Source organism: Oryzias melastigma, linkage group LG9 (genome assembly GCF_002922805.2).
Source record: "Oryzias melastigma strain HK-1 linkage group LG9, ASM292280v2, whole genome shotgun sequence".
Taxonomy (NCBI): Eukaryota; Metazoa; Chordata; class Actinopteri; order Beloniformes; family Adrianichthyidae; genus Oryzias; species Oryzias melastigma.
Window position 1 is genome coordinate 15,810,998 of NC_050520.1, and position 23,570 is coordinate 15,834,567.

A 23,570-nucleotide genomic window follows, 5' to 3' on the forward strand; every position below is an offset into this window, starting at 1 on the left:
GATATGGAAAGCCGCTTTTCTGCATGTCAGAATCAGCTGATTCACGTTGATGGTGTCAACGGTCGAAGGGTTATAGTTTGTCAAAGAGCGTTTGTTCTCTAGGTGTCGTCGGCGACATCTCTGGTGTGAAAGAGTTAAAGTTTAGGTTCTAAAAAAAGGGCTTGAATTCAGAAATTAAACTCATAAATGTAGGATTAACTCTGAGATTAATATAAACATTTTGAGAAAAAAAGTCACAAAATTGCGAGTCTAAATTCTAAAAAAAAGGTCCAAACGTGGAGATTAAAGTCATAATTAGCATTAAAAAATCAGCGTTCTGATATCAAAGTCAGAATTCTGAGATTATTCGTATTTACTCTTTTGTTTTTGTTTATTTGTCAGAAGTTTCTCATATATGAGTTGACTTAAAAAAAGTTTTTTTTTTATGTTTTGTGTTGTTTGAACCTCTATGCAGTGTAGTATCACATGATAAAAGAGAAGCTATGATGTAATGAGCTAACTTCCTGTTGTTGTCCAAAACAGTAAAAGAGATGAAGTCATGGCAACAGTCTGGTTTTAGATCAGATATCATGCTTTTCATCTTAAACTCCAAAAGCTTTAAATTTTCATGTTCAGTAGTGGATTCAATCTGCAAGCATTCAGGCTGGGACTACAATACATGAACACAAGCAGAACCTCTTCAGGAAAAACTAAATTTGATCATTTGTTTTGTAACACAAAAACATCTTAAGACTATGGTCACATATCCAGGACCGGAGTTACCATTAGGCAAAGCTAGATGATTATCTGGGACCCGCGGGGGCCCCAGATAATCACCTACCTTTGCCTAATGGTCCAAATAACGTACAACCACGACCACAATTTTGGCAAAAATCAGGCGGCGGCATGAAATCTTGAAGATTCTGCCGATGCCGCCTCAATACGTAATAGTAATTGTTTTTGTGACAATAGCATAAACAGTGATCATAAAATTAAAACCAAAAGCAGGATTTTTACATGGTATGCTTTTTATATCAAGAAAAAAAAAATACATTCAATGTTGGACTCTTTTTTACTGCCTTTAATCATTCCTTATTTCAAAAACCAACATGCAAATCCTTCAGTAATACCTTTAAATGAAATTTAATGAATGAATTCCAGTCAGTTTGAACTAACTTTCTATCAGGGAACAAGTTTACTCAACAATGCCACTAGAATTTAAAAAAAAGTATTATTAAATAAGTAACTCAATCATTAAAAAGGAAAAGAATGTTTTTTCGTCAAACAAAAACTCAACACTTGAAACAAATGCAGCCATCATCAGTCAAAGCGAAGCGCCAAGCTTATATATTTATTTTGTAACAAATAATAATTCCCTGATTATTGTTGCAGATAATATCTACCCCTCCATAGCAAGGCACTATGAATGGTTTGAATGTCCTTGGATTTTCATCAACTGGGTTTGACTGATGGCTGTATAGAAAGATTCCTTCTACAGAGGCAGTTTTTCTGACTAAGAAGTCTGCAGAGAACATTTCTGTCTTTGTCTCCCGTCAGAACACGGTTCATCCTCACTTTGTTCAGCAGATAAAGGAGCTCAGCAGTGATTGTGAAGTCACAGAGGCAGAATCTTGTCAGAAAATGACCCATGTGTCCTCACCAAAACATCTTCATATCCAGGCTTCAGGCTCCACAGGAAAAAGTTACTTGGTGTTGGTAAGAAACAACAGCTTAAAGCTGTTTTGTCCTGCTTTTGACAACAAAACGGCGGTAAATTGTTCACTAAAGGTAGAGATAACCTACCCAGTAGACAATGTTGAAAAGCAAAAAGGAGGTGGGAAAAAAGACTCTGGAGTATGCGTCCAGTTCAAGTAGATCTATGTGGAGCCGTCCTCTCCTCCACCCACCTCCTTTGCACTCCTCAAAGCAGCAGAAGAAGCTCTGGCAGTCTTTTCCGTCCAAACACTCGTACACACAAGTGTCCTCGAAGTCCTGCCAGTACAGGGAGTTGTTTAACGCGATGATGGTGTGTGGAGGAGGTCTCACATTCAGGACGGAGTAGTTCTGGAAAGAAGAAAATCTTTCTTTGGACACGACAACAGAGATCACTCATTACATTAAAAAATACAAGCACTTATATTTTACAGCATTATAGACACTGATACATCTGCAGTGAGGATGAAGTTTTGACCTTCGTCAGGTGAAGACCCACTTCATCGAAAATTGTGTTTTTAATGTATTTATTGTGTTATTTTTCTCATGATGGAGAACGAAAATTAGGATTAAAATTGTGTCGTGTATAAAAAATCATGTTTGAAAAAGTGTGTAGCTTTAGTCAGCGGGCCACAAATTCTACTCTATTATTATGGATCCACTTATAAACGATTAGATTCACTAACGTCTTTGTTTTCCTTGTCCGAGCTGGCATCTGGATCAAAACTGTACGGCTGGATGGCTCCAATATCGCTCATCATTTTTGTTGTACCAAGAATTAGTGCTGTTCAGATCGATCCAAAGTATCGATCTCAAGTTGGTATTGGATTGATTCTGGCCCACAGATATCAATACTTCAGCTCTGGTTTGAAACTTTTCTGTATCTGCAAAAAGGACCAGCTGAGTCGCCTCCTCACCACTCTGACCACTCCTATGAGATCTCAGCAGCAGATCTCTCAGTGCATATTAAAATGCTGAGTTGTTTTCGACAAGTCACCTGTTTTAGTTGTTCTATTTAAATGCTAAAAAGTTTTTTTATCATTAAACGTCATTTTTTTTATCACAGTTACTTGTTTCTTTTTAGTTTGTAGACTGTTTTGCATTAACTTTTTCAATTTTTATTTAATTTTAAGAAGTTTGTTTTTAATAACTAATTTTCATTTAATTGAAAATATTATCCTAATCCTGTTTTTGTTTATCAAGTAATTTAAAAAAGGGAAAAGAAAAAAAAAAGAAAACATTCTCAGTGATCAAAACAATTGAAATTTTAAAGTTTGTGTCACATCCACCGCATCAAAAAAATATCAATATCGGTATCCGGATTGGTGATATTGAACTGGTATCAAATTGGTATCGGATCAATACCCAAATGCTCAGTATCGCCCAGCACTACCAAGAATACTAGCTTGGTGTTGTGAGTGGCTGTAAGCTAGTGGGAGAGTGTGTAAACAAAGGGATCATGGGATATAAGGGCAAGCTTACTCCGTGCCAACAATCCCACCCACTGCAGGAACGATGTCCTCGGGAACGACGAGTTTTTGTTTAGGGCTACAAATTGCATAGTCATAATTGAAAAACCACTGAGAAGAATTTTACAAAAATGAGCCGCTTTTCTACTTCGGAATCTACTGGAATGACGTTGATCGTGTTAACGGTTGAATAGTTAGAGATTTTGTAATTTAGCGTCACCGGTGATGCCTCAGGTGTTAAAGGGTTAAAAACTATTTTCATTGGAGTGAGTCTTTAAGTGAATCACCGATGGACTAAGTGAGCTGTTCAGAGTGACAAATGTATCTTGGGTTATCTTGGAGATTAAAACAGCCTCCTGCAGATCCGTAACAGGATATGGAACCGGTACATACTGTATATGGTTAATTTAAAATAAAGAGTTGGGATCAAAAATCCTAAACAAATAATTTCTGAAGACAAACTCTTAACTGGCCTGTTTTATGGACCTTTGCTTGGTTTGAGACCCAGAACAAAAGTCATCAGTCCTCTATGTCAGGAGGTAGAGGACAGCGAAGACTGTCATTCCACATACTGACGGCTGCCATCAGTTGGCGCCAGCTTTCATTCTGGAGGATGACCAAGGCGCCCATCTGAGGAATTACTCATCCATAACCATAAACCGAATCTATGACCCACTCCAACGATTCAGTTGATGCCTTTTGGCAAATCTCAGGTCCGTGTTGGCCTCGCCGCCATTGTCTTACAGACATTTCAATACACATTCATGGCTGGAAGGAAATCCACAGTCAAGACATAATATTAGGTTCTTCAAGCCTGAGATGCTGTGGGGCCTGAGACCATTGGAAGCTGCAGAATTCAGTTTTCTTATGTCTGAAGCAATAATTCACAATTATTGCCCCTAACGGTGAAATTATACAAGAAATCGGTCTGACTGTTTTAATCTAATCCAGTCCAAACAGAAGTATTACATGTAAAGGGACAGAGAGAGGCTTAAATTTGCTGTTCAGAGCGTGAGGAGAAAGTGAGGAACAACACCCCCTCTAAAGTATCAGTCTGCCTCTACTAGGGGGGTCAGAGTGAATTTGAAAGAGGCACAGAAATATATCGAAACAAGTGGATGCTACTGAAGGAAAGAAACGGTTAGTGGCTGCAACTATGAAACATTTATAAGCTTCAAGTGAAGAAAACGGAAAGAGGAATGGTGTAAATCCATTACTTTACCCACAATCCTTAAGGAAAAAAACATGACAGAAACAGGACATGGATGAAAATTTTACAAAAAAATCTATCAGACAATCAAAGAATGCAGCTATTCACGAATTTTAGCACCAGCTTCCTTTGTCAATTATGCAGTCAGTATCTTTAAAAAAATAAATATCACAGTAAATTAGAACAAACATCCTCACCTAAATGGTAAACTTTTGTCCATTGATGGAATTAGGCCCATGTTTTGTTCAAATGAATGTTTTCGAGAAGGGGTGTCCAAATTTAGGCCTCGAGCTGATTTTCCAGAAACGTTGGTGATTACCTGGATCAGGTGTGTTTAGCCAATAAGAAGCTTCATTGGCAGGCTGGTTGGAAAACATGTAGGACACCGGCCCTCGAGGACTGACTTTGGACACCCCTTGAGTGTGGTAGGAAGTTCAAGCATTAAGACGACAGCACAAACTTAGATTTGAACTCACCGTTCTGTTGGGTCCCATGCAGCCGTGTCTTCGAGAGCTGTACGAGTAGTAATTCAAAGTGGCATACTCCATCAGTGCAGCGAAGACGAACAGGAAGCAAACAGTGACGAAGAGGTCCATGGCGGTGACGTAAGACACTCTGGGCAGTGAAGTCCTGGCTACAGAGCTGAGGGTGGTCATAGTCAGAACTGTGGTGATGCCTGCAGGACAGAAGAAAGCCCAAAGACACATTAGGTAGGCAACAACTACACATAATTGGGGAATCTGTGGTTTCCATATTTAATCCATTCTTTGAGTGAATAAAATCTAAATTTCTAGTTTTTCTTAATCAGGCATTCGAATATTTGCATCAATAAGGAATTTTAAAGCCAGTCCCAGTGGGCTTTTAACTATGATTATGCCATTTAAAAAAAATAAAAACATAAACAGAAATCATGGTTGCTTTCTAGGACATAGTTTCTGCATTGTCACATCCCAAATATGCTCTTTTTCAAACAGAATTGTTCTAGTCTGCTCAAGAATTTGAATAAAGAACTACTAAAAAATGCAGTTTTAAGCGTAACTATTTGAACTATACGTCCTCTATTATGAGAAAAATGCCACAAGAACATGTTAGATTTTCATCGCCGTGGGTTTTTAAAGAGAATATCAACTTTTGCTCCCTTGTTGGACATCAGATTGATTGTACAAATCAGACTTCTGTAACCCACAGAAGTTCAGCGGTAAGATGAGGAAGAGCCACAGCACAGGGATCTGGTAAACAACTTAATCAACAGTGGAGAGGCCCTTCATGAATTACCGTCTTCTGTCTTAAAGACCAAAAAGATGGTGATTACCCCCAGAAAGGCAGAGGCTCTTGTCTGGCTGACACATTATTGACCTGATGCATCACAGGATGTTTGACGTCGGCGGGCTTAGAAAACGTTTTATATTCAAACTGTTACATTTCTTAAAACTACTCCACAAGGTCATTTGATCCTTATTATGAAAAAATATAGATTAATGCATCATCTGTTACCCACAGGTCAATTACTTGCAATGTGCCCTGCTTCTATTTTTAGGTGGGAGCTTGCAGATGATTTGGAAAGGTTATCAACTGCAGCAAAAAGACGTCCTCCAGGTCTGTGTATTTTATTTTCATTTCTTTATTTTTTTATTTTGTGATTTGCCCTTTGTTTTTCGAAAAGTTTAAAGCCCAGCGGACGCTAAAAATGGAAAATAAATGAATGCAGAAATTATCTGTTTCTCTCGTTCCCATGGCAACCAGCTGGTCCCATCCATTTCAGGCAGAAAATTCACACTTTTCCCTTAAACACCGCCTGCCACTATGATTACTCTGGCCGGCTGTTTCCTGATGTTGTGCTACAAATTTAAGAGATCTTTCTTTAATCAATAGTAGGAGCTGCAGAAAAGCCACTCTGCAGCATTTATCTTAGTCTACAGGCAAACAAAATGTCAGAAGCTTTGTGTGCACAGATTGAACTATGTGTTGAATACGCTCAGATTTCCTCATAATTTAACCTATAAAACAACTTATAATGATTGTATTAATTTTTGCAATAGTCATGTAAAAAATATATTTTTTCAAATATGAATTTCAATGCATGAGAAAAAAAATGCTTCAGTAGTAAGATGAGCAACACACACGAGCACAAACACCTACAAACAAATGTCCAGCACAGAGGTGGTGGTGTGATGATTTGGAGTTGCTTGCAATCACAGAATCTGTCGCTGAAACAAACTTTTCTTTCACTAAAGACAAGCGTTTGGCTTTGTGGACAGAATCGTTGGTACACCTCTGCTAAAGAAACAACAAAAACAGCGTTGATGGAAATACTTTCAATTGACAAACTTAATAAATGAAAATGTACAAAAAAAAAAACATAAAATAATAAAATCCAACATTGCTTACAGCCTGCCTGGATTTATTTTAAGCTGTGACTAGCATGTTTAATAAGTAAGACATCACTTAGGTTTTTGCTTTTAAATAGATGCTACATTTAGGTATGTTAGGAGCCAAACAGGTTTGTCGCATATTTGTATATTTTTACATATTTTGTTGTCTCTAAGGGTAAAAAAGTTTAGATCACATCTTAAGACAGCTTAAAGAAGTGGGATTCTGAAGCATAACCTCACTTAGATCACAAATTCAACAGATGATATCAGATATAATGCAAATCAATTACCTTGACAGAACTCCAGTGGACTGCACAACAACAGAGAGCGAGCACAAACAAAGGAACAACAAAACAGATAAAGGAAAAAAAAGAAGCAAACTCCATGACAAACAAATATCTAAGCAGTCTGATGTAAAGACAAAGCAAATCCAAGGCAAAACGTGAAGAAAAAGAGCAAATCAAATGTTCAGAAGAAGGTCTTCCGTTTCTAAAACTAGCTGTACCTAAGGCCGTTCTGGCTGGAGTGGCGTCTTTTTTGATCCAGAAGGAGACCCAGGAGAGAACCACAGTCAGAATGCAAGGGATGTAGGTCTGGATGGTGAAATAGCCCATTCTCCTGCTCAGGTCGAAGTAAACCGTCATCACTACATAGTCTCCTGTGAAGAACAAAAACATGGAAGACAAGAAAACAACTCACAGCATTCATATTACTGAAAATACAACCAACTCCGTGTACGTCTTTGTTTTCCTCGTCTGAACGCCATTTTTGTTGCACTCCTAATGTTAGTGTGAGGGTCTGTAAGCTAGTGGGAGTGTGTAAACAGAGAGCTCTCAGCTATGGGTGATGGGAAAGGGGTCTGGAGTTGCTCCAAACTAATAGTCCCGCCCATAACTCAGGAAAAAAATTTCTAATGAACTCCTGCTGCGTTGGAGAAATTACTGTATATAGTTAAAAATAAAAACAGGTTTTATCTAAAAACAGTATATTCATAATTAAAGACCCTGGGAATGTTTCTAGAAAGATAAAAAAGATGTGAATGGGACTTTCATACAATAAGTAGGTAAAGAGGCATTCATGAATGGCATAAATATAAAAAAAAAATCTAGTCAACCAATTAACTACGAACATGGAGCTTATTGAACCAATAGACCAATAGAATAAAGGAGTTAATCAAATGGATTTCTATCTGTTAACACCTGTATTCACACAAATGTTCACTGACACATCAAATCAAGCCTTAATCTTTTCCGAACAGCTGATTAAGAGTTTTTTTTGTCTTGATTCTATTGTTTTGCTTGTCAGCTGTGAAGCATGAGTGATTGAAAGGCTCTGTTTTAGTGGCGTAGCGGTTCATCAACGATGCAGCGAACAGACTGTCACATTCACAAAACACGGCAGCACTGACACTTTAGAAGTGATGCCAGCCAAACAAAACATGTCACACAACCTAATGGAAATCAACAGCAGCAGGAATTCAACAATCCTTTTCCTGACAGTTGCTGTAAAAACATCTAATATGTATGAGCTAAAGAATTTGCACCAAATAAAAGATCTTTCAGCATGAATTATTTAAAAAAAGGCATTTGCTTTGAAATTGCTACTCAAAATAAAAGTAACCAGCATAGCTAACTTAAATGAATGAGTTTAAACACCGTATCTGTTGTGCAGTTCAAGCTTTTATTGTTGCATGAAATTTTTAAATTTTGGAATAGATTCAATAAAAAAAATTATTAGCCTTGTTACAAAAAAATGACGTTCTATGATAACTCATGTCGTTTTTGTAAAAAGTTCCTGCAAAATTTGAAATAATCTGCTTGAAACTTTTTAGTTGGAGAAGGTAGCATTTTTAAGCACAATTTACTCTTGAATAAAGCAGTAATAAAAAAGAACTATACAGGCCATTTTTTATTTCTACTAAGATTTGCCGGAGTCAATACATGTGTAAACATGATAACATGCAAAAACTGACAAAAAAACAAAAACAAAATGTCTTGTTCTGGTAGAATGTTGAGGACATATTGATTGACAACATCAACAGCCAATCAGGAAGTAGACCTCAATGGCCATGCAAAGATTGCACTGAAAACAGCAAGACTGTGAAAGGTGACATGCGATATAGCAAGGAAACACTTTATTGACAAAGAACTTCACAAACTCTACAAATCTCTAATCTCTGAGCTTCTCAGATTTACTGCGATTATGCTGGAATTTCAGCTAATGATGCTTTGTTCCAGAGCCACCCTCATCATCTCAACAGATTTGTGTTTTTGGAGGATCTCTGTACCTGCCGTTGTCTTTATTATGTCTGTTGTATTTCTCAGGCCCATAAAATCAAACTGGTACAGACGCCACAGCTTCTGGTCAGCCGCCGCCACCGAGTTCCGCCTCCACTTGTAAATCATCTCATCTTGTGGGTATCCGTCTGCAATTACAAAGATAATATGTGTGTGACCCCTGGAGCGACACGGCACATCCCGGTGATGGATACCCCTGCGCGGGCAGACCTAGGAGCCACCCGGAGAAGCATTTGTCTTGTGCTGGGAGTTAGCTAACGAAAAGGACAGACTTAAATGAAGACAGAGGAAAAATAAAAGAAGATCAAATGAAAGTTTTGGTTCAATAACGCAGTGAATCTGTCTTGATGTTGGGCCTAACCTTCACAGAAACACAAAGAGCCTGGGGGGGTGTCTCCAGTGACGGTTCACAGGAGGTTAATGACAGGTTAATGATTCCATCTGTGATTTTCTTTAGAGCCATCCAAAGCTTGAGAAAAGGCAGGTAGAAACGCTCTCAACATGCTCACTTTGGTAATAACTTCACATGAAAGTTTTTAAATTAACTGTTACATGAAAGATGTCGCCCAGCTACAACATGCTCCATGAATGAACTCAATTAACATTAGTGCTGGTGGGTCTTCCATAATGTCCTGGTCAAATTAAATATTTAAAATATTAATATGTTACATGATAAAACTGAAATTAACAGAGCAAATTGTGACTCTTTAAAGATTTAGAGGGGGATCATTTTGAAAAATTATTACTCATAAATAGATTTCTTTTGTAATTATTTCTGAGGCTTCTACCTCAACAAGAAAGGGTCAAAGAAAGGGGAAACATGTCGATCAGGGGCGGAGCTACTGACTACCCCCAATTTATCAGTCAATATTAATATCATTATTGATAAAGATGAAGAAATCCTCAATGAAAGCTTCTTAAAGGATTGCAAAAATAACAAAAACTATATTTTAAATGAATTCTTGAGCCCCTTCACCCTTACATTGTAGACGCCGCAACATCAAAAAAAATTCTGCATAGTTTTTAATGTTTTCTTTGCTACAGCTTTACAAAAGTAAAACACATCAGCTGGTAGAACAGTTGCTTTAATACAGTATTAATGACAATAAATATTATAATAATGTATGACATATGTATTTGGTAACTTTTCATTTAATTTTTCAACTTTTCATCCACCACTGATGCAAACAGGGTTGATCTATTGTGGTTGTGTATATTAGGGGGGAGTATTGGTACAGTGTGTATCATGATACATGTCAAGATACAATAAGTATCATGAAACATCACAATACAATACCAGAGCAAATATTTCAGTTTCCACTTTAATAAAAATAAAATAAAAAAAAAACTGAATCTGAATATTTCTGCACCTTTCACGCAAGTAAAATAGTAAAATACATTTTAATGGCAGAAGCTCTATGATTTCCCTTTATTTACTTCTTCTGGAAGTCTGCACTACATCTCTGTTTTCACACAGGCAGAAGTTAACACGTATTTGACCGCTCAGAGCATTATACATGTGACTCTGATCTATCAGGTTGCTGAATCAGAGTGTTTTGCTGCGTGAATGTTTCTCATTAGAACTTTTGATCGCTTCGTCTTCCACATTGTGACTGAAGCTCAGTTAAACTATTTAATCTGGCCCGCCAAACTGGAATAAATGATTTTGATGACCTGTATTGATGTTATATTATTCCTGTAGATCAGGTGTCTCCACACAGATGCTGCCCTACAAATAAATCCACCTTTGTTCAGGCAGAAAGTAATTCTGCTTTCACAAAGAATTGAAGAGTCTTCGTTTTTCCAATATTCATGTGTGATTTCAAGGTCGGACAGCTATTTTTCCGATTATTCCAACACTACCTGAACGCAGCATTTCCCTGAGTTTGAGTTTTCCCTGAGGGACATCAACTCATTGGTGAAAATGGCACCAAAATGAGAACAAAAAGGACCATTTTGAAATAAAAACCTCTGTTTTAAAGTCATTTTTGATCAGGATTAAGACATGTTTTTGTCCCGTGTTATTTCTCCCTTTTACGAGGTGAATTACCAAAACACGCCACGTATCTGCTCCTAGTCTGGCCCTTCAGTCAAATTTGAGAACCATTTGTGGCCTGCAAGTGAGAAAGTTTGCCCATCTCTGCTCTAGTCTCACTCATTCTGTCATGAGCCATAAAGACGGTACCAGTCCAAGTCTTTAGTTAAGATTTGAGCTGTACATGTTTCATTTTGCTAGTACATAACAAAAACAACAGAGTTCACATAAGATGGTTCTCGTGGTGTGACATGGTGTAGCGCTGCTCCAAGAGGCTCCATGTATTGTTCTGCTATGTAGTGGTCGGGGTATTAATTGAAAAACAAAAGTAAGACGCTGAACTACATTTTTGTTCATACACATTTCATTAAACTTCATCTTGGCATCATTTTAAATCCACAAACTAAGTATCACAATATTTTCTCACCCTCCTGGTGCTTATCAATACATTTGCAACAGTGGGTGATTATATATGGACTTTCAGTTGTTCTGGTGACGGCCTCAGAAGTAGGATATTAAAGTATAAATCAAAGTATACTTACAACTGGAGAAAACAAGAGGACACGAGTGTTCATCCATTGGAAAGTTGTGTAGCTGCAGTTGGCATTCTGCGTTTATGGTTAACCTGCAAAACAAAGCAAAGCGAACTAACTGCTACATCTTACATATCTCCTTATTTCTTCTTTCATCTGCATAAATATAAAGTATAGAGCTTATAAGTTACTATTTAGGAGGTTATAATTGCAAAATATTTTTGGGTGTTTTTTTCAACATGTTTTCGTAGCATTTTTCTGATAATGGAGGACACACCTAAAAGAAACTTAAATTTGCATTTCAAAGTATTTATTTAATAAAATCATTGAGAATTAGCAGCAGATAAAAAAGCTGGTCAGATTTGTCATTTGGGGTTAATTTAAGTGAGATTTTACATAAATAGACACATTTATAAGTCATACACAAGGCTCTAAGGCAATTATCTTAAATGATGTTGAATCAGTTACTAATTAAAAGTAAATTAGATTCCTTAAGGAACTGATATATTGGAAATTACACTTTATAGTAATGATAATAATAAATCAATAATTATTGTAACATTTTAATATAGTTTTGTCAGATCACGTTTCTTTGAAACCAGTTTTTCAGCTCAAGAAAAGGTAAACCAAGATACATCAGTGTACTTACTGTCCTTCATGCTGCTCAGTATGACCTGCTGTATTGATTAAACATGAATGATCGTTTCTTATATTTGATTAGGATGGACAGAGAATCTGAACACCATGTTGTTTAGACCACAGAAGGAGTTATCCAGATGTCTGGTATCTTATGAAAGTTCTAGATAATAGATGAATAATGGGTCCATGCTTTGCTCGACTCTCGTTTTACCATTTTCTTGAGTTTAGGTAATGAAAGGCTGACTGACAAAAGAAGGTTTCTCTGTCATTCCTGCGGCGCTGCCTCCTCGTAAACTAATGTACGATGGAGATGTCAGATTACCAAAAGGAACACAGTGTTTTCTTAAAATAGACTACTGCAATTACCATGTGTAACTGCTTCCAGGGGGGAAGAGTCTGTGATGTGATCCAATTATCAAGCCAATGTGCTGTTGACCTTCAATTATAAATCAGTCAAAGGAATCTGCATTGTCTTTTTCTCACTGGAGGAAAACGCTACAGGAAGCATTAAGAAGGCAGCGACCCCTTAATGCATGATGAAATCGACCTGCCCAATTCTCACATCTCGCTATGGGGTTTAGAATCAACCAAGACAACATAAAAGAAAGTATCTTCTCAAGGATGTGCTGCATTTCTCAAAATGGCTTTGACCACTTACTATCAAAGAGTGCAAGATAAAAGCAATGTAATGCACTCTGAGTGGATACATAAGACCGGTGAAAGAAGGAAAAGAAGATGGAAAAATGTTTGCAGTGTTCCTGGTGTTCTACTTTCCTCAGGGCATGAAGAGGGACAAAGCAGTAGATGCAGGAAAGGTATCAGAAGATCTCAGTTGACTTCAGCCATGCCAGCTAACAAAAGCACAGAACATCAATTTGACTTTTCTCATGACGTCAGTAAACATTACTGCTCAAGTTTGCATGGTTTTAATTGTAAATTCCTGCTCAGCTCCTGAGAATCAAGATGAGACACAAAATACTGCTGCTCTGCTTCTGTGGAAACATTTGATTTATTTTCTCTCAGCAGGGGGCCATTACAATTTAAAGGAAATCCTTTTTTTTTTTTACAAATCTATGATAATCTTATAATAAAGGAATATTAAAAAATATAAACTTACTTAAACCCATAAAGATTTTTATTATTTTCACTTTAGTTAAAGACCAAGTAGTTGTAACACACCTGAATGAGGGATATTTGTTCTCCACATTTGACCCATCACCTGGGGAGGCTGCAGACACAATTGGGAGCCATTTAGGGATTCAACTACCCATCCAACCCTTCAACTTTGGGTGTCAATCAGGGAGACAGTGGGTCTCTTTTTTGGAGTCTTTGGTATGACCCACTATAGATTTGAGCCCACGACCTACCAGTCTTAGGGAGAGTACACTCTACCACTAACCCATCAATTGTAATTGATTGGTTACTTTCTCTGAATCTCCTGGTCCTCTATAGCTGATCGTTGTTGTACTAAATCCAGATGAAGAATGACTTCTTCTGTGAGGATTCCAGCTTGGTTTTTAGTGGTGCTTCTGGTAATGTCTTGCTTTGAGTTGTCCACTGTCAGTCACTACAGGTTAATGTTAATCCTCCATTGCTGTTGTCATTTCTGGTAATTGTCTTCAGTCTATTTCAGTGTCTTGGTCACTATCAGGCCATCTGCTCGTCACCAGTTTCCATTTTTCTTTCTGTGGGTTTTGTTGTGTCAAAGTTTAATTATTATTAAACGTTTATCCCAGCGGTCTCCTGCATTTTGGGACCTCCAGTTTGTGACATATGCACTTTTTTGGGGGTAATTAGGAAAGCTTTTGATGAACTGCATGTATTGTACAGGGTGTTCCATACGTCTCCATACATAGGAGACATAATACATTCTGGTGCTGAGCGATATGACGGTACATATCGTGTGGGTGATAGAAAAGTGACTATCGTGCCATTTGTCTTCTATCGTTTATATCATTTATAACCTAATTTGATCAATTATTAAACCAAATATATAACTAAATAGTCTGAAATAATGACGCCAATAGCTCCGCCCTATCCAATCCGTTCCATTTTTCTATGGACTACAACCAAAGGGAGCCCAAAAATGGTACGGTTTGGTCTGCCTTAATGAGTCTATTCTATAATACGGTGTACCGTACCGCTCAGTGGAAACGAGGCTTGAATGCATCAACCATGACCTGTCTTCTGTATTTGGATGCCCTCCCCCAGGTGACATCTGCACTCCAGCAGCCAATCTTTGTCCTAGTCAGTCAGGGACTAAGAAGACTTCCAGGCCCCCTCAGAACTGAAGCTCCTGCTGCTTGTATTAGATCTACATAGATTCTGCTTTCTAAACCTCATCTCCTCAGTGGGTTAAGGAGAACCACTTTGGGTCAGTGGATCTTGGTATGAAAGTCCCTTTGGTGAGGAGAATATTTCAGCCCACATAATTCTAGTCTGACAGGGTTAGAAACAACAAACTTTTATCCTTCTACACCTGATGTTTCGCATATTTGATTTCAAATATTTTGCTTTAGATTTGTACAATTGTACAAATATTAATCAATTTTTGAGGTAAGACTGATACAGTTTTATCGTTCCAATGTATTCAAATTTTAGTTTGCATTTGAAACATTTAAATAGAAGGCCTACACATACTTCATAAAAGCAAAAAAAGTAGCAGAACTTTTCTATTTTAAATTGAGCTAAAAAGTATTTTTTCTTTATTTGTGTTAACATTTTAGTCATTCTTTAACAGGTACTAGATAACCATGTAAATATTAGTCTTTAAAAATGTATTGGCAGTTTTTTCCAAGAATAATTGTGAAAATAAAACTATTCAAATAAAATCTAAAATATTTGTACAGAATATGTAAAAACAGATGATTGCTATTATTGTCTACTGTTGTGTGAAATAACTTGTCGTGTATCTTCACCATAGAAAGTCTTTCCACACATACCGTTTCTGTCTTTACCTTAAGGTGTAAAGTATTTTGCCATCATTCCATATCCTCAGCAGTTGGTTAGGCATTGTAATCCAGTGGGAATCTGCATTCTTGGAGTTTCTGAAGATGGTGTCTGGCAGCCAAATGAGTCCAACCATATTACTGTTCAAAGTTAATATTTTCATGGTGCTGTTATATCTGAGGCGGCTGTCTATCCACGTCTGGGCAAAGATAATGTCGATTTGGTATTCCTAAAAAGGAAAGAACAGAGACACATTGGGTTAGAGAGACACGGTGGAGCATGTGACGTTTATTCATCAACAGAAATGTGTCTAGTTCCGAGTACTCGCCCCCCCCACGGAGCGGGAGACCTGGGGATTGATATACCCGTCACACGTCACGCACAGTTCATGTGTGATTATTCCTTATATTATTTATATGCAATTCATCAGTGATTCATGTGTCAATTATGTAATTTTAGCGTGATTTGTGCACTGTATACCAAATATGAAAGTTATACATCAGTATACGTGGATTTCAAGATTCAGCTCTCATTTATTGTCATATTGTCACTGACACACACAATTAGATCCCAGTACAACCCAAACAAGATCAGACATACAACAGAAATACACACATACAGTTTAAAGATAACTGAGGCGCAGCTGAAAAAGGTCAGTTCACCTCGCTTAGCATGGGTGTATGGTTTACTGGGGAATTGGCTCATCGATGGGGACAAAAAAATGCATCTAAACATTGGGCATAAAGTGAAGATACAACAAAAGAAATTACACAATTTAAACACAGAAGCACATATGGAAAAAACAATACAATTTAATGTGAAGGAGAAGGTGTGGGGGGACTGTGGATTAATTCAAGAGTGCAGCTGAAGGTGCATCTTCCCAACAATTTGTGTGCAATTGTGTAAGATTTATGCAATAATTACATATGAACTTTATAAAATATGCATAATTCTCAACCGACCAAAATTTTTGAACAGCTCAAAACCAAATCCACGTAAAGATCCGCAAGAGACAATTATGAATTAATGAATTTCCCCCCAGGGGATTAATAAAGTATCTTGATTACATACGTCATGGATGTATCAGGAAAGACCACAATTTTATTAATGTGCGTAGTGGCTGTGTGACATGGCCTTTACATTAAAGAAGCTAATTTTATTCCTATTTTTACTCAGATTTGCAGCATTTATCATGTTTCTGTGAGATTTTTTTTAAATAAAAAAGCAACTTAGTTGATGACACAAAATTCTTAAGGATGACCACATTGGAGAATGTTTATTGTGATTAAAGAAAAAATACATTTTCTCCATTAAACATCAAAGATAAGAGAGTGTGGTTGATTTTTTTCTAATTTTTCTCAGCTGTTTTATTGATTTAAAACGGGCCTACCCATCACCAACAATAATCATCGATGTGTTTTCGTGATTCCAGAAGTGACATTATAATTACAAAACCAAGTTTGTTTGCTTTTATGAAAATGTTAGTGTTAAATTGAAGAATAGCTAGCTTAAAAGCTAGCTGTATTGGTTAGTTAAAATACTGTATGCTAACATGTACTTTTGGGATTTAATAATATGGTTGATTATTCTTTAAAAACATCTTCCACATTTTTATTGTAATTTTCAAGGAAATATATTTATTTGGACAAAATTTGATGCCTACATTTAACCATTTGATGCCTATTGACGCAAATATTCACCAAACTACTTTGGCTTCTAAATTACCTTACATTAACATTTACTTGAGAGCAAAAACAGAAGTGGAATTTTTTGAAAATAATTTCAGCCATCAAGTTGTTAAGGACTCCAGCAAACAAATGTAATTTATGTTTTATGATGGTGTTTCTATATCATCAGCCTTTTCACTGCTTCTGTCTTTAGTAAAACAAATAAACATTTATTTGTGGATGGAAAAACTGCACCTGAAAATATATGTTTTTAATATTAAATGGTGCTGTATTCTGCTGTTGTCTGAGAGAAGTATCGAAGCAAGTAAAATCAACAGTCTCATCCAAGTTTTTCTGTTTTTTCTCTATTAAAAGAAAAATATAAATACGAACACAAAAAACCCATGTTGGATTTAATGATATCTGACTGTCATCTGGCACTACCGCCGCCTGAAATACATTTGACCTTAAACATAGTTTCTGCACCAGCTTGAATACCTCACAATTACAATGAAGTCTATAATCACTAGAACCACAGGGCGCTTATGACCTTTAATTGTGAGCTTCATTGGGCGTTCGAAAAAGGAAAAAGAAGAAAGAAACAAACGTTATCTTTAGTAACCAATGAAGGAAAACTGCTGCAGATCAAACATATAAGCTAAAATAATCTCATACAAGAACAATAAGCTGCATGTGCAGGGGAAAGGTAAATCTTACCACAGATGGACATTTGCAGCTTTTTTTGTGTGTGTGTTTTACATTAGAAGTTAATTTTAACCATGCTGAAAGCGTATTGATCCAGCTTCCCCTCCCTGCTGCTCACAGCTGCTTTCAGTCACTATTGCAAGTAAAGCTGTGAAGAAAATAGAGACTTGCTGCAAAGCACTGAAAAAAGCTTCTTTATATTAAGTTCAGGGCAGTTTAATTAATATGATCATTTAATAACACATATGACACACATGTAAGCATGTACATACAAGTTTTAATCAAAAATGCTCGATTTGTGTAATATTTAAAAGGGTATTTTAAAACAATGTATGTTCAAAGATCAATTTAAATTACTTGTCAGCTTAACTTCAAATATTTCAAAAATACATTTAAATATTTCTTAAAAAAATAACAAATTTGCACTTCATGTAAAGAAATAATCACATTTATTTCAAAAAGTTAACACGTTTAAACTTATGTTGCTTACATACATTAGTTGTATGTTGCCATTTGTTGTAATAAAATGCACAAAAAATATTTCTATTCTAATAAATCAGTTCTATCAAATGATCATTAAGCTTAGGCAGGGTTTTAACCATGGACTGGAAAATAATCACTGTTATTATGTACTGGATTCTGCAAAGTATCCAAAGCAGGAGAAGCCCATTATCCAGGTTCTCTCCACCTAACTCAACTAAGATCCAAAACGGAGCAACCCCACACCGCCTTCCGGCTCGTTGCTGAGAGTCCCTCACACTCCCAACCTAACATCACAGGTGCAAAAATAAAAATAAAAAAGAAGCAAATCGGATCTATCCAGATGTTGTCACAAACTGGCAGATGGCTGGATCCAAGTGCAGCAGGTTTTATTGGCATAGACGGGAGAACAGGAATGAAGCACAGCTGAGAGTCCATAAAGCTAAATCAGGGTCAGGCAGGCAGAGGTCAAACGTGAGCATGAGGGCATCAGAGAGCAACCAGAGTGGTCAGGGTCCAGGTGAGGGTAAGCAGGCAGTAAGCAATAAGGGAGTGACTGCTGATGAAAAACAGCTGTGGGGCTGATGGAAAGTGTAGTGTGGAGACCCATGAAGTGCCAGTACTCAGGTGATGGATCCTGCTGATGTCCAGAGGGGGAGACGGGAAGGATTCATGACAGATGGACAGTTCTGATCCAAATTCCAGCTCAGATGAGGAAAACAAAGACGTTCATGGATCTATTTGTCTGCCAAGTGGATGCATCAGAATGGTGCGGAGCAGGACGTTTGAGTCCCTCACAGCGTTTACAACATCACAAATAAGCTCTTTTTCAAATTATTTTTTTTCATGTGCTTCTGATTTACAACAATTTGATGTCTTCCATTTGTAAATAAAATGCCACAAGAACAAGCTAAAAACACAAAAACACAATTTTCATTAGACTTTAATAAAATCAAAACAGCTGTTTTTTTAACAATGACATAAATAAATATTGAAAAAAGACTGTAAATATATGCATTTTTATTTATTTATATTTATTTACAAGTTTGAGTTTTTCTTTTTAGATTGGAGTCAATTGAGAATCACTTTCTTATGCAATGGTCATTAGAGGAACTGCATTATCTGACTTTTTCTGGCAGCAGATGGGAGACGTGGTTTCAGCTTTGAGTGTGAAGTCCCCATAAAATACTCTCTTAGTGGAGCCTTTTGATGCTTGGCCATCCTTGACCTACTTTAGGACCTCTAATCTCACAGCACAACCTGCAATTTAAAAAAAAAATCAAACAAACATAATGTTCAGTCTCTGTGTGATATGTGTTTGTATTCATCATCTGTTGCCAGCATAACATGACTCAATCTGTTCTTTTGTACTGTGAGTGGTTAACTTTGTGAATATTATACAGTCATTTTGCAAAATTAAGATTGTGGTCTTCACAAATTGTACATGAATTATATGTTTTTAATATTTGACTTATGTAGTTTTAGATTTTTAAAACAAGTTATTTTTTTTGTAAATTGTAGAAGATTTATGAGCTATGCTAAAGGTGAAAACAAACTCTACATTCTGTTTATTTGTGTAATCATGTATAAATTATATATACCGGTACATATATACCCAAAGCATCTCACCCGCTGTGCAGCCAGCCCCTTCTGAAGCATGCCATGGCACGTCCACTGGGACTGCTCTGACTGATTACAATTGTTTCTATATAAGGCGCCGCTGCTTTTAGTCCTCGCTGCTCCATTTCCACTCTGAAAACTTTTTTGAAGGGACTTTGGCTTCATACTAGTAAATACCAACTACACTATGTATTGTTTATCTCAAAAGAAGCCACACATAAGAAAAGGAATGTGCCCTATAATGATGCAAAAGTTTGCACATCTGATACATTTTAGTATTTCTTTTAAGGCAGGATCAATAGTTTTCACAATACAATGAATTTCATGTATTTTTCCCGCCATTCTTCAGTGGATCGTCTGTTGTGCCAAAGGTCTTTGTTCAGTTAATTGACTTTTGATCAATCTTTACATACAAAATGTTTGACCTTGAGGTATATATTTTCTGGCATTAAGAAATGAAAAGGCATCGTAACTTTTTTTAGGCTGATATTTCATTGTCCTGAAGGCTTTCATAGCAACACGCTGTCAAAACTTTTGCTTCTATGGATCTGTGCAGTTCATAAAGACACTTCTGCTCTGTGAAGGTGAAAGTCACAAAAGGAAATGATGAAAATAAAGTAACTCAAAGTGAAACGAAGCAGCAGAATGAAACATATTGTGTTACGTTCACAACAGGTATGTGACATGTGTTCTTGGGTTTAACACACGGTGTTCACACTGGAGTGTCGCTACCCACTACTAGTACATGTCTACAACCTCCAGTTGATAGAAGTTTGATTTAAAATGTTTTAACCGGTGTAAATCTTGCTTCAGGCTTTTTCTTCCAGAGCTCTATTCCGATATATAAAAGATTAGTGGTTATATCATTCTGGCTGAGAACAAACCACAATTATTCATTTCTCCTCTATGATCAATTTTCAAACGGATGACATTTCGGTTAATGAAAAGGGACACCGTCCTTTTATCACTACCAACAGGGCCCGCCCTGGGCATAAGCAACCCAGGCAGTCGCCTATGGCACCATCTGCTGGAGGGGGGGGGGTCAAATCACAATGATTATATATTAATTTATTTTCTTTTCTGTTAAACAATTTGACACACCAATGATTTCATGTAAAAAAAAGAACTTTTGTTAAACGTAAATAAAATAACTCAGAAGTTTGACGTACAGCGCTACTCCCCCCCTGTCGCTGCTGCTGTCTATGCTGGGTTGGGGGGAGGAGAGGGGGGCGCGCATTGTTGTGCTTCTTTAAAAAAAGGAAAAGGCGGAAACACAAGTTCAAAGCAGAGGTTTATCCGTTTTACTTAAGTAAAATTGCTTGGAAATTCAGTCCCCGCTGCATATTGGTTGAAAAAGACAAATTTAACTAGCTATCTAGAATTTTCTAGAATTTTCTTTTTTCCAACACCTTTAACAATTGAAATCCTCTGACTTTCCTCTAAAATTTGGCTGAGTTGTGGCCCAGTCAGTTAGCGTGTTGAGAGTTACCCGTTTCGGGCCCCAGCTCCGACAATGTCGGACCCCACAGGGGGCGCCGAATACATTTTTCACCCATGCATCCCAGGGCCGGGCCTGACTACCAAATGCTAGTCCCTGAATGGTCAAACTTTGACCTGGTTTAACTTTGAATGTGCATCCAGTGGCTGCATGTTTTGTATGGAAAGCCGGAAAACGGTTGTAGAAACTTGCGTAGCGGCGCGTAAAGAAGGGTTTCCGTAAATGGGAGTTTTGAACACAGAAACCCAAAATGCACATGCGTGGCGACCCCTGAAGAGATATGAAGAAAAGAACAACTCATTTTGCCAGTCTTGCTGATATAGTTTGGGTTTGACAGTGTGGCCATGAACGCATCAGCACACCAACAACAAACATCTGTGTATTCGCTGTAGTATGAGAACCTCCAGAATTACTTGTCCACCTGCACCATGACGATATTCGCGCGAAATCGCAGCCTCTTTCAATATGTGAATGCTATGCACCAACACTTGCTAACTACGGTGGTTCTTAGGTGCAAATAACATCAGCAAATCACTAAACTCAAAACATATCAAAGATGACCATGACATTTAAAAAAGCAAAACAATAAGAGAAACAACATTACATTTAAGAAATCTAAACAAAATTCCAGAAAACAAAATTTAAAGAAATTGAAAAAAAAAATACAATTCAGAAATGTTAAAAAAATAAACTAAATAATGAAAGTAATATGGGATATCACTGATTGTAAACAAGAAAATAAGGAACAGCTTCAGGAAAAAAAAAAAATCTGTGTCCTGAAGAGAAGGAACAATTAGTGTGCCAGTTCAAACAAAAAGACAAAAAAAGGGATTGGAACTTTGGCCAAACATTAAATAAGTCAAGGAGACAGCTGGCCCAGGAACGATAACCATCTGAGTCAGCAGCTGCCCGCTGAGGCTGCCTAACCAAAATCAAACCAAGAAAAAAGAAACAAAGCCCAAAAATCAAGACTACTAAAGTCATACCCCAAACTAAAATAACAAAACCCAGCAGTATAAGACTGCTGAGAACAAGAATCAGCCCAAATCTTCTGGCTTAGCCAGCAGGTGCTAATCAGGATGATTGGTCCACCACGCCAGGTGAGCAGAACGACAGGACAGGTAAACATCACATCAGCAGCCATAACAGTTAAATAGAGTGCTGAAAACGAACATGCTTAAAAAAAGAGAGATCCGGAGTTTTATATTTTAAAGTAAACTTACAAAGATGAATCAAATTAATTTTATATGTTGATAGGATTAAGGATGAAGTCATCCTAGTTTTTGGCTGCATTTTTGTCAAGCAGTGTTTTGAAAAACAATGTTGGTATTCATCTGAGGTTGGTCGAATATTTTTATATTTTATACAAATAATGTACTGGGAGGTTCCCTTAAGCTGTAACTCAACAGGAGAATACATAAACACGTTTGCATTCAAAACAGAAACTGTTACTTCTCTGTAACGAAGAGAAGAAACCACCATTACTACAAATGAAAATGTAGCATCAGGATGATTGTTAGCATTGCTACTATTATTATTGTTTTAAATTGTCAGACTAACAGTAAATTAGCAGCTTATCTGTTGGTAGTAATTGTGTCATGACTGCATGTCAAGCTCCTCCTATCGCTGAGAGCTCATTCAGTGTGAGTTCACCCTGAGCAGAATAGTAATGTTTGATTCCTCCCTCTCAGGTCTGAGTCACGATTCACATACTGTCTCTAATGGCATATCTACATTAACGTTAACCCACGTGGTCAGATGGCTGCATTAATCAATCCTGACGCTGTGTACATAGTTTGGATGTAGGAGAAATTACTCCATCACCATTATTTAATTTGGGTGGAACATAAATTCTCTGTGCTGGCTCTGATTTATTCTTGATAAAAAGCAGCATTCTACATCTTCCACTGACCTTTGCTCCTCTTAAATAAAAAATACATCAGTAATCATTTTGGTTGCTTATTTTGGGAAAATAATAGTTTTGTTCCTGTCAGTTTTTATTTTGGGTAACACTAAGAAATACCCCTCAAATATCATTTATTGTTATTGTACGAGACACTATTTAGAAGTTTTCACTGCAAGAAACCTTTATTTATCCATAGACAGCATCATAAATCTAAACTGAATTATTATTTTTTCACATTGGAGCAAAAGTGTAAAGAAAAACAATACATTTTAAATTTGCTCCAAAAACTTTTCTTTTTAGAATATCTTTTACAGAACATTTAGTCCAAAAAGGAACTTATTTTCTTCTCCATTTCTTTCTGCTTCTTTTAATATCAAGATAAGACCTCATTAAGAGTTAAAATAAATATAAATTTAAGCCAAATATGTGACTGTTTTCATGTTAAAAACCTGCAGCATGTTGGAGTTGCAGAGTTTATCTGTTGTTTAAAAACTCCAG

At 36.9% G+C, this 23,570-nt stretch overlaps 1 protein-coding gene across 1 annotated transcript in view; it reads right to left on the reverse strand.

The window, feature by feature from the left end:
- Positions 1 to 312: 312 nt before the first annotated feature.
- Positions 313 to 23,570, reverse strand: part of LOC112150932 (gamma-aminobutyric acid type A receptor subunit gamma3) — a 59,690-nt gene continuing 36,432 nt past the window's right edge. The window contains exons 4-9 of the mRNA XM_024279470.2: positions 15,205 to 15,425; positions 11,618 to 11,700; positions 9,031 to 9,168; positions 7,249 to 7,401; positions 4,848 to 5,047; positions 313 to 2,043 (exon numbers count right to left, since the gene is read on the reverse strand). Coding sequence (XP_024135238.1) covers positions 1,762 to 2,043; positions 4,848 to 5,047; positions 7,249 to 7,401; positions 9,031 to 9,168; positions 11,618 to 11,700; positions 15,205 to 15,425 — 1,077 coding nt within the window. The 3' untranslated portion in view covers positions 313 to 1,761. The remainder of the gene's footprint in view (positions 2,044 to 4,847; positions 5,048 to 7,248; positions 7,402 to 9,030; positions 9,169 to 11,617; positions 11,701 to 15,204; positions 15,426 to 23,570) is intronic.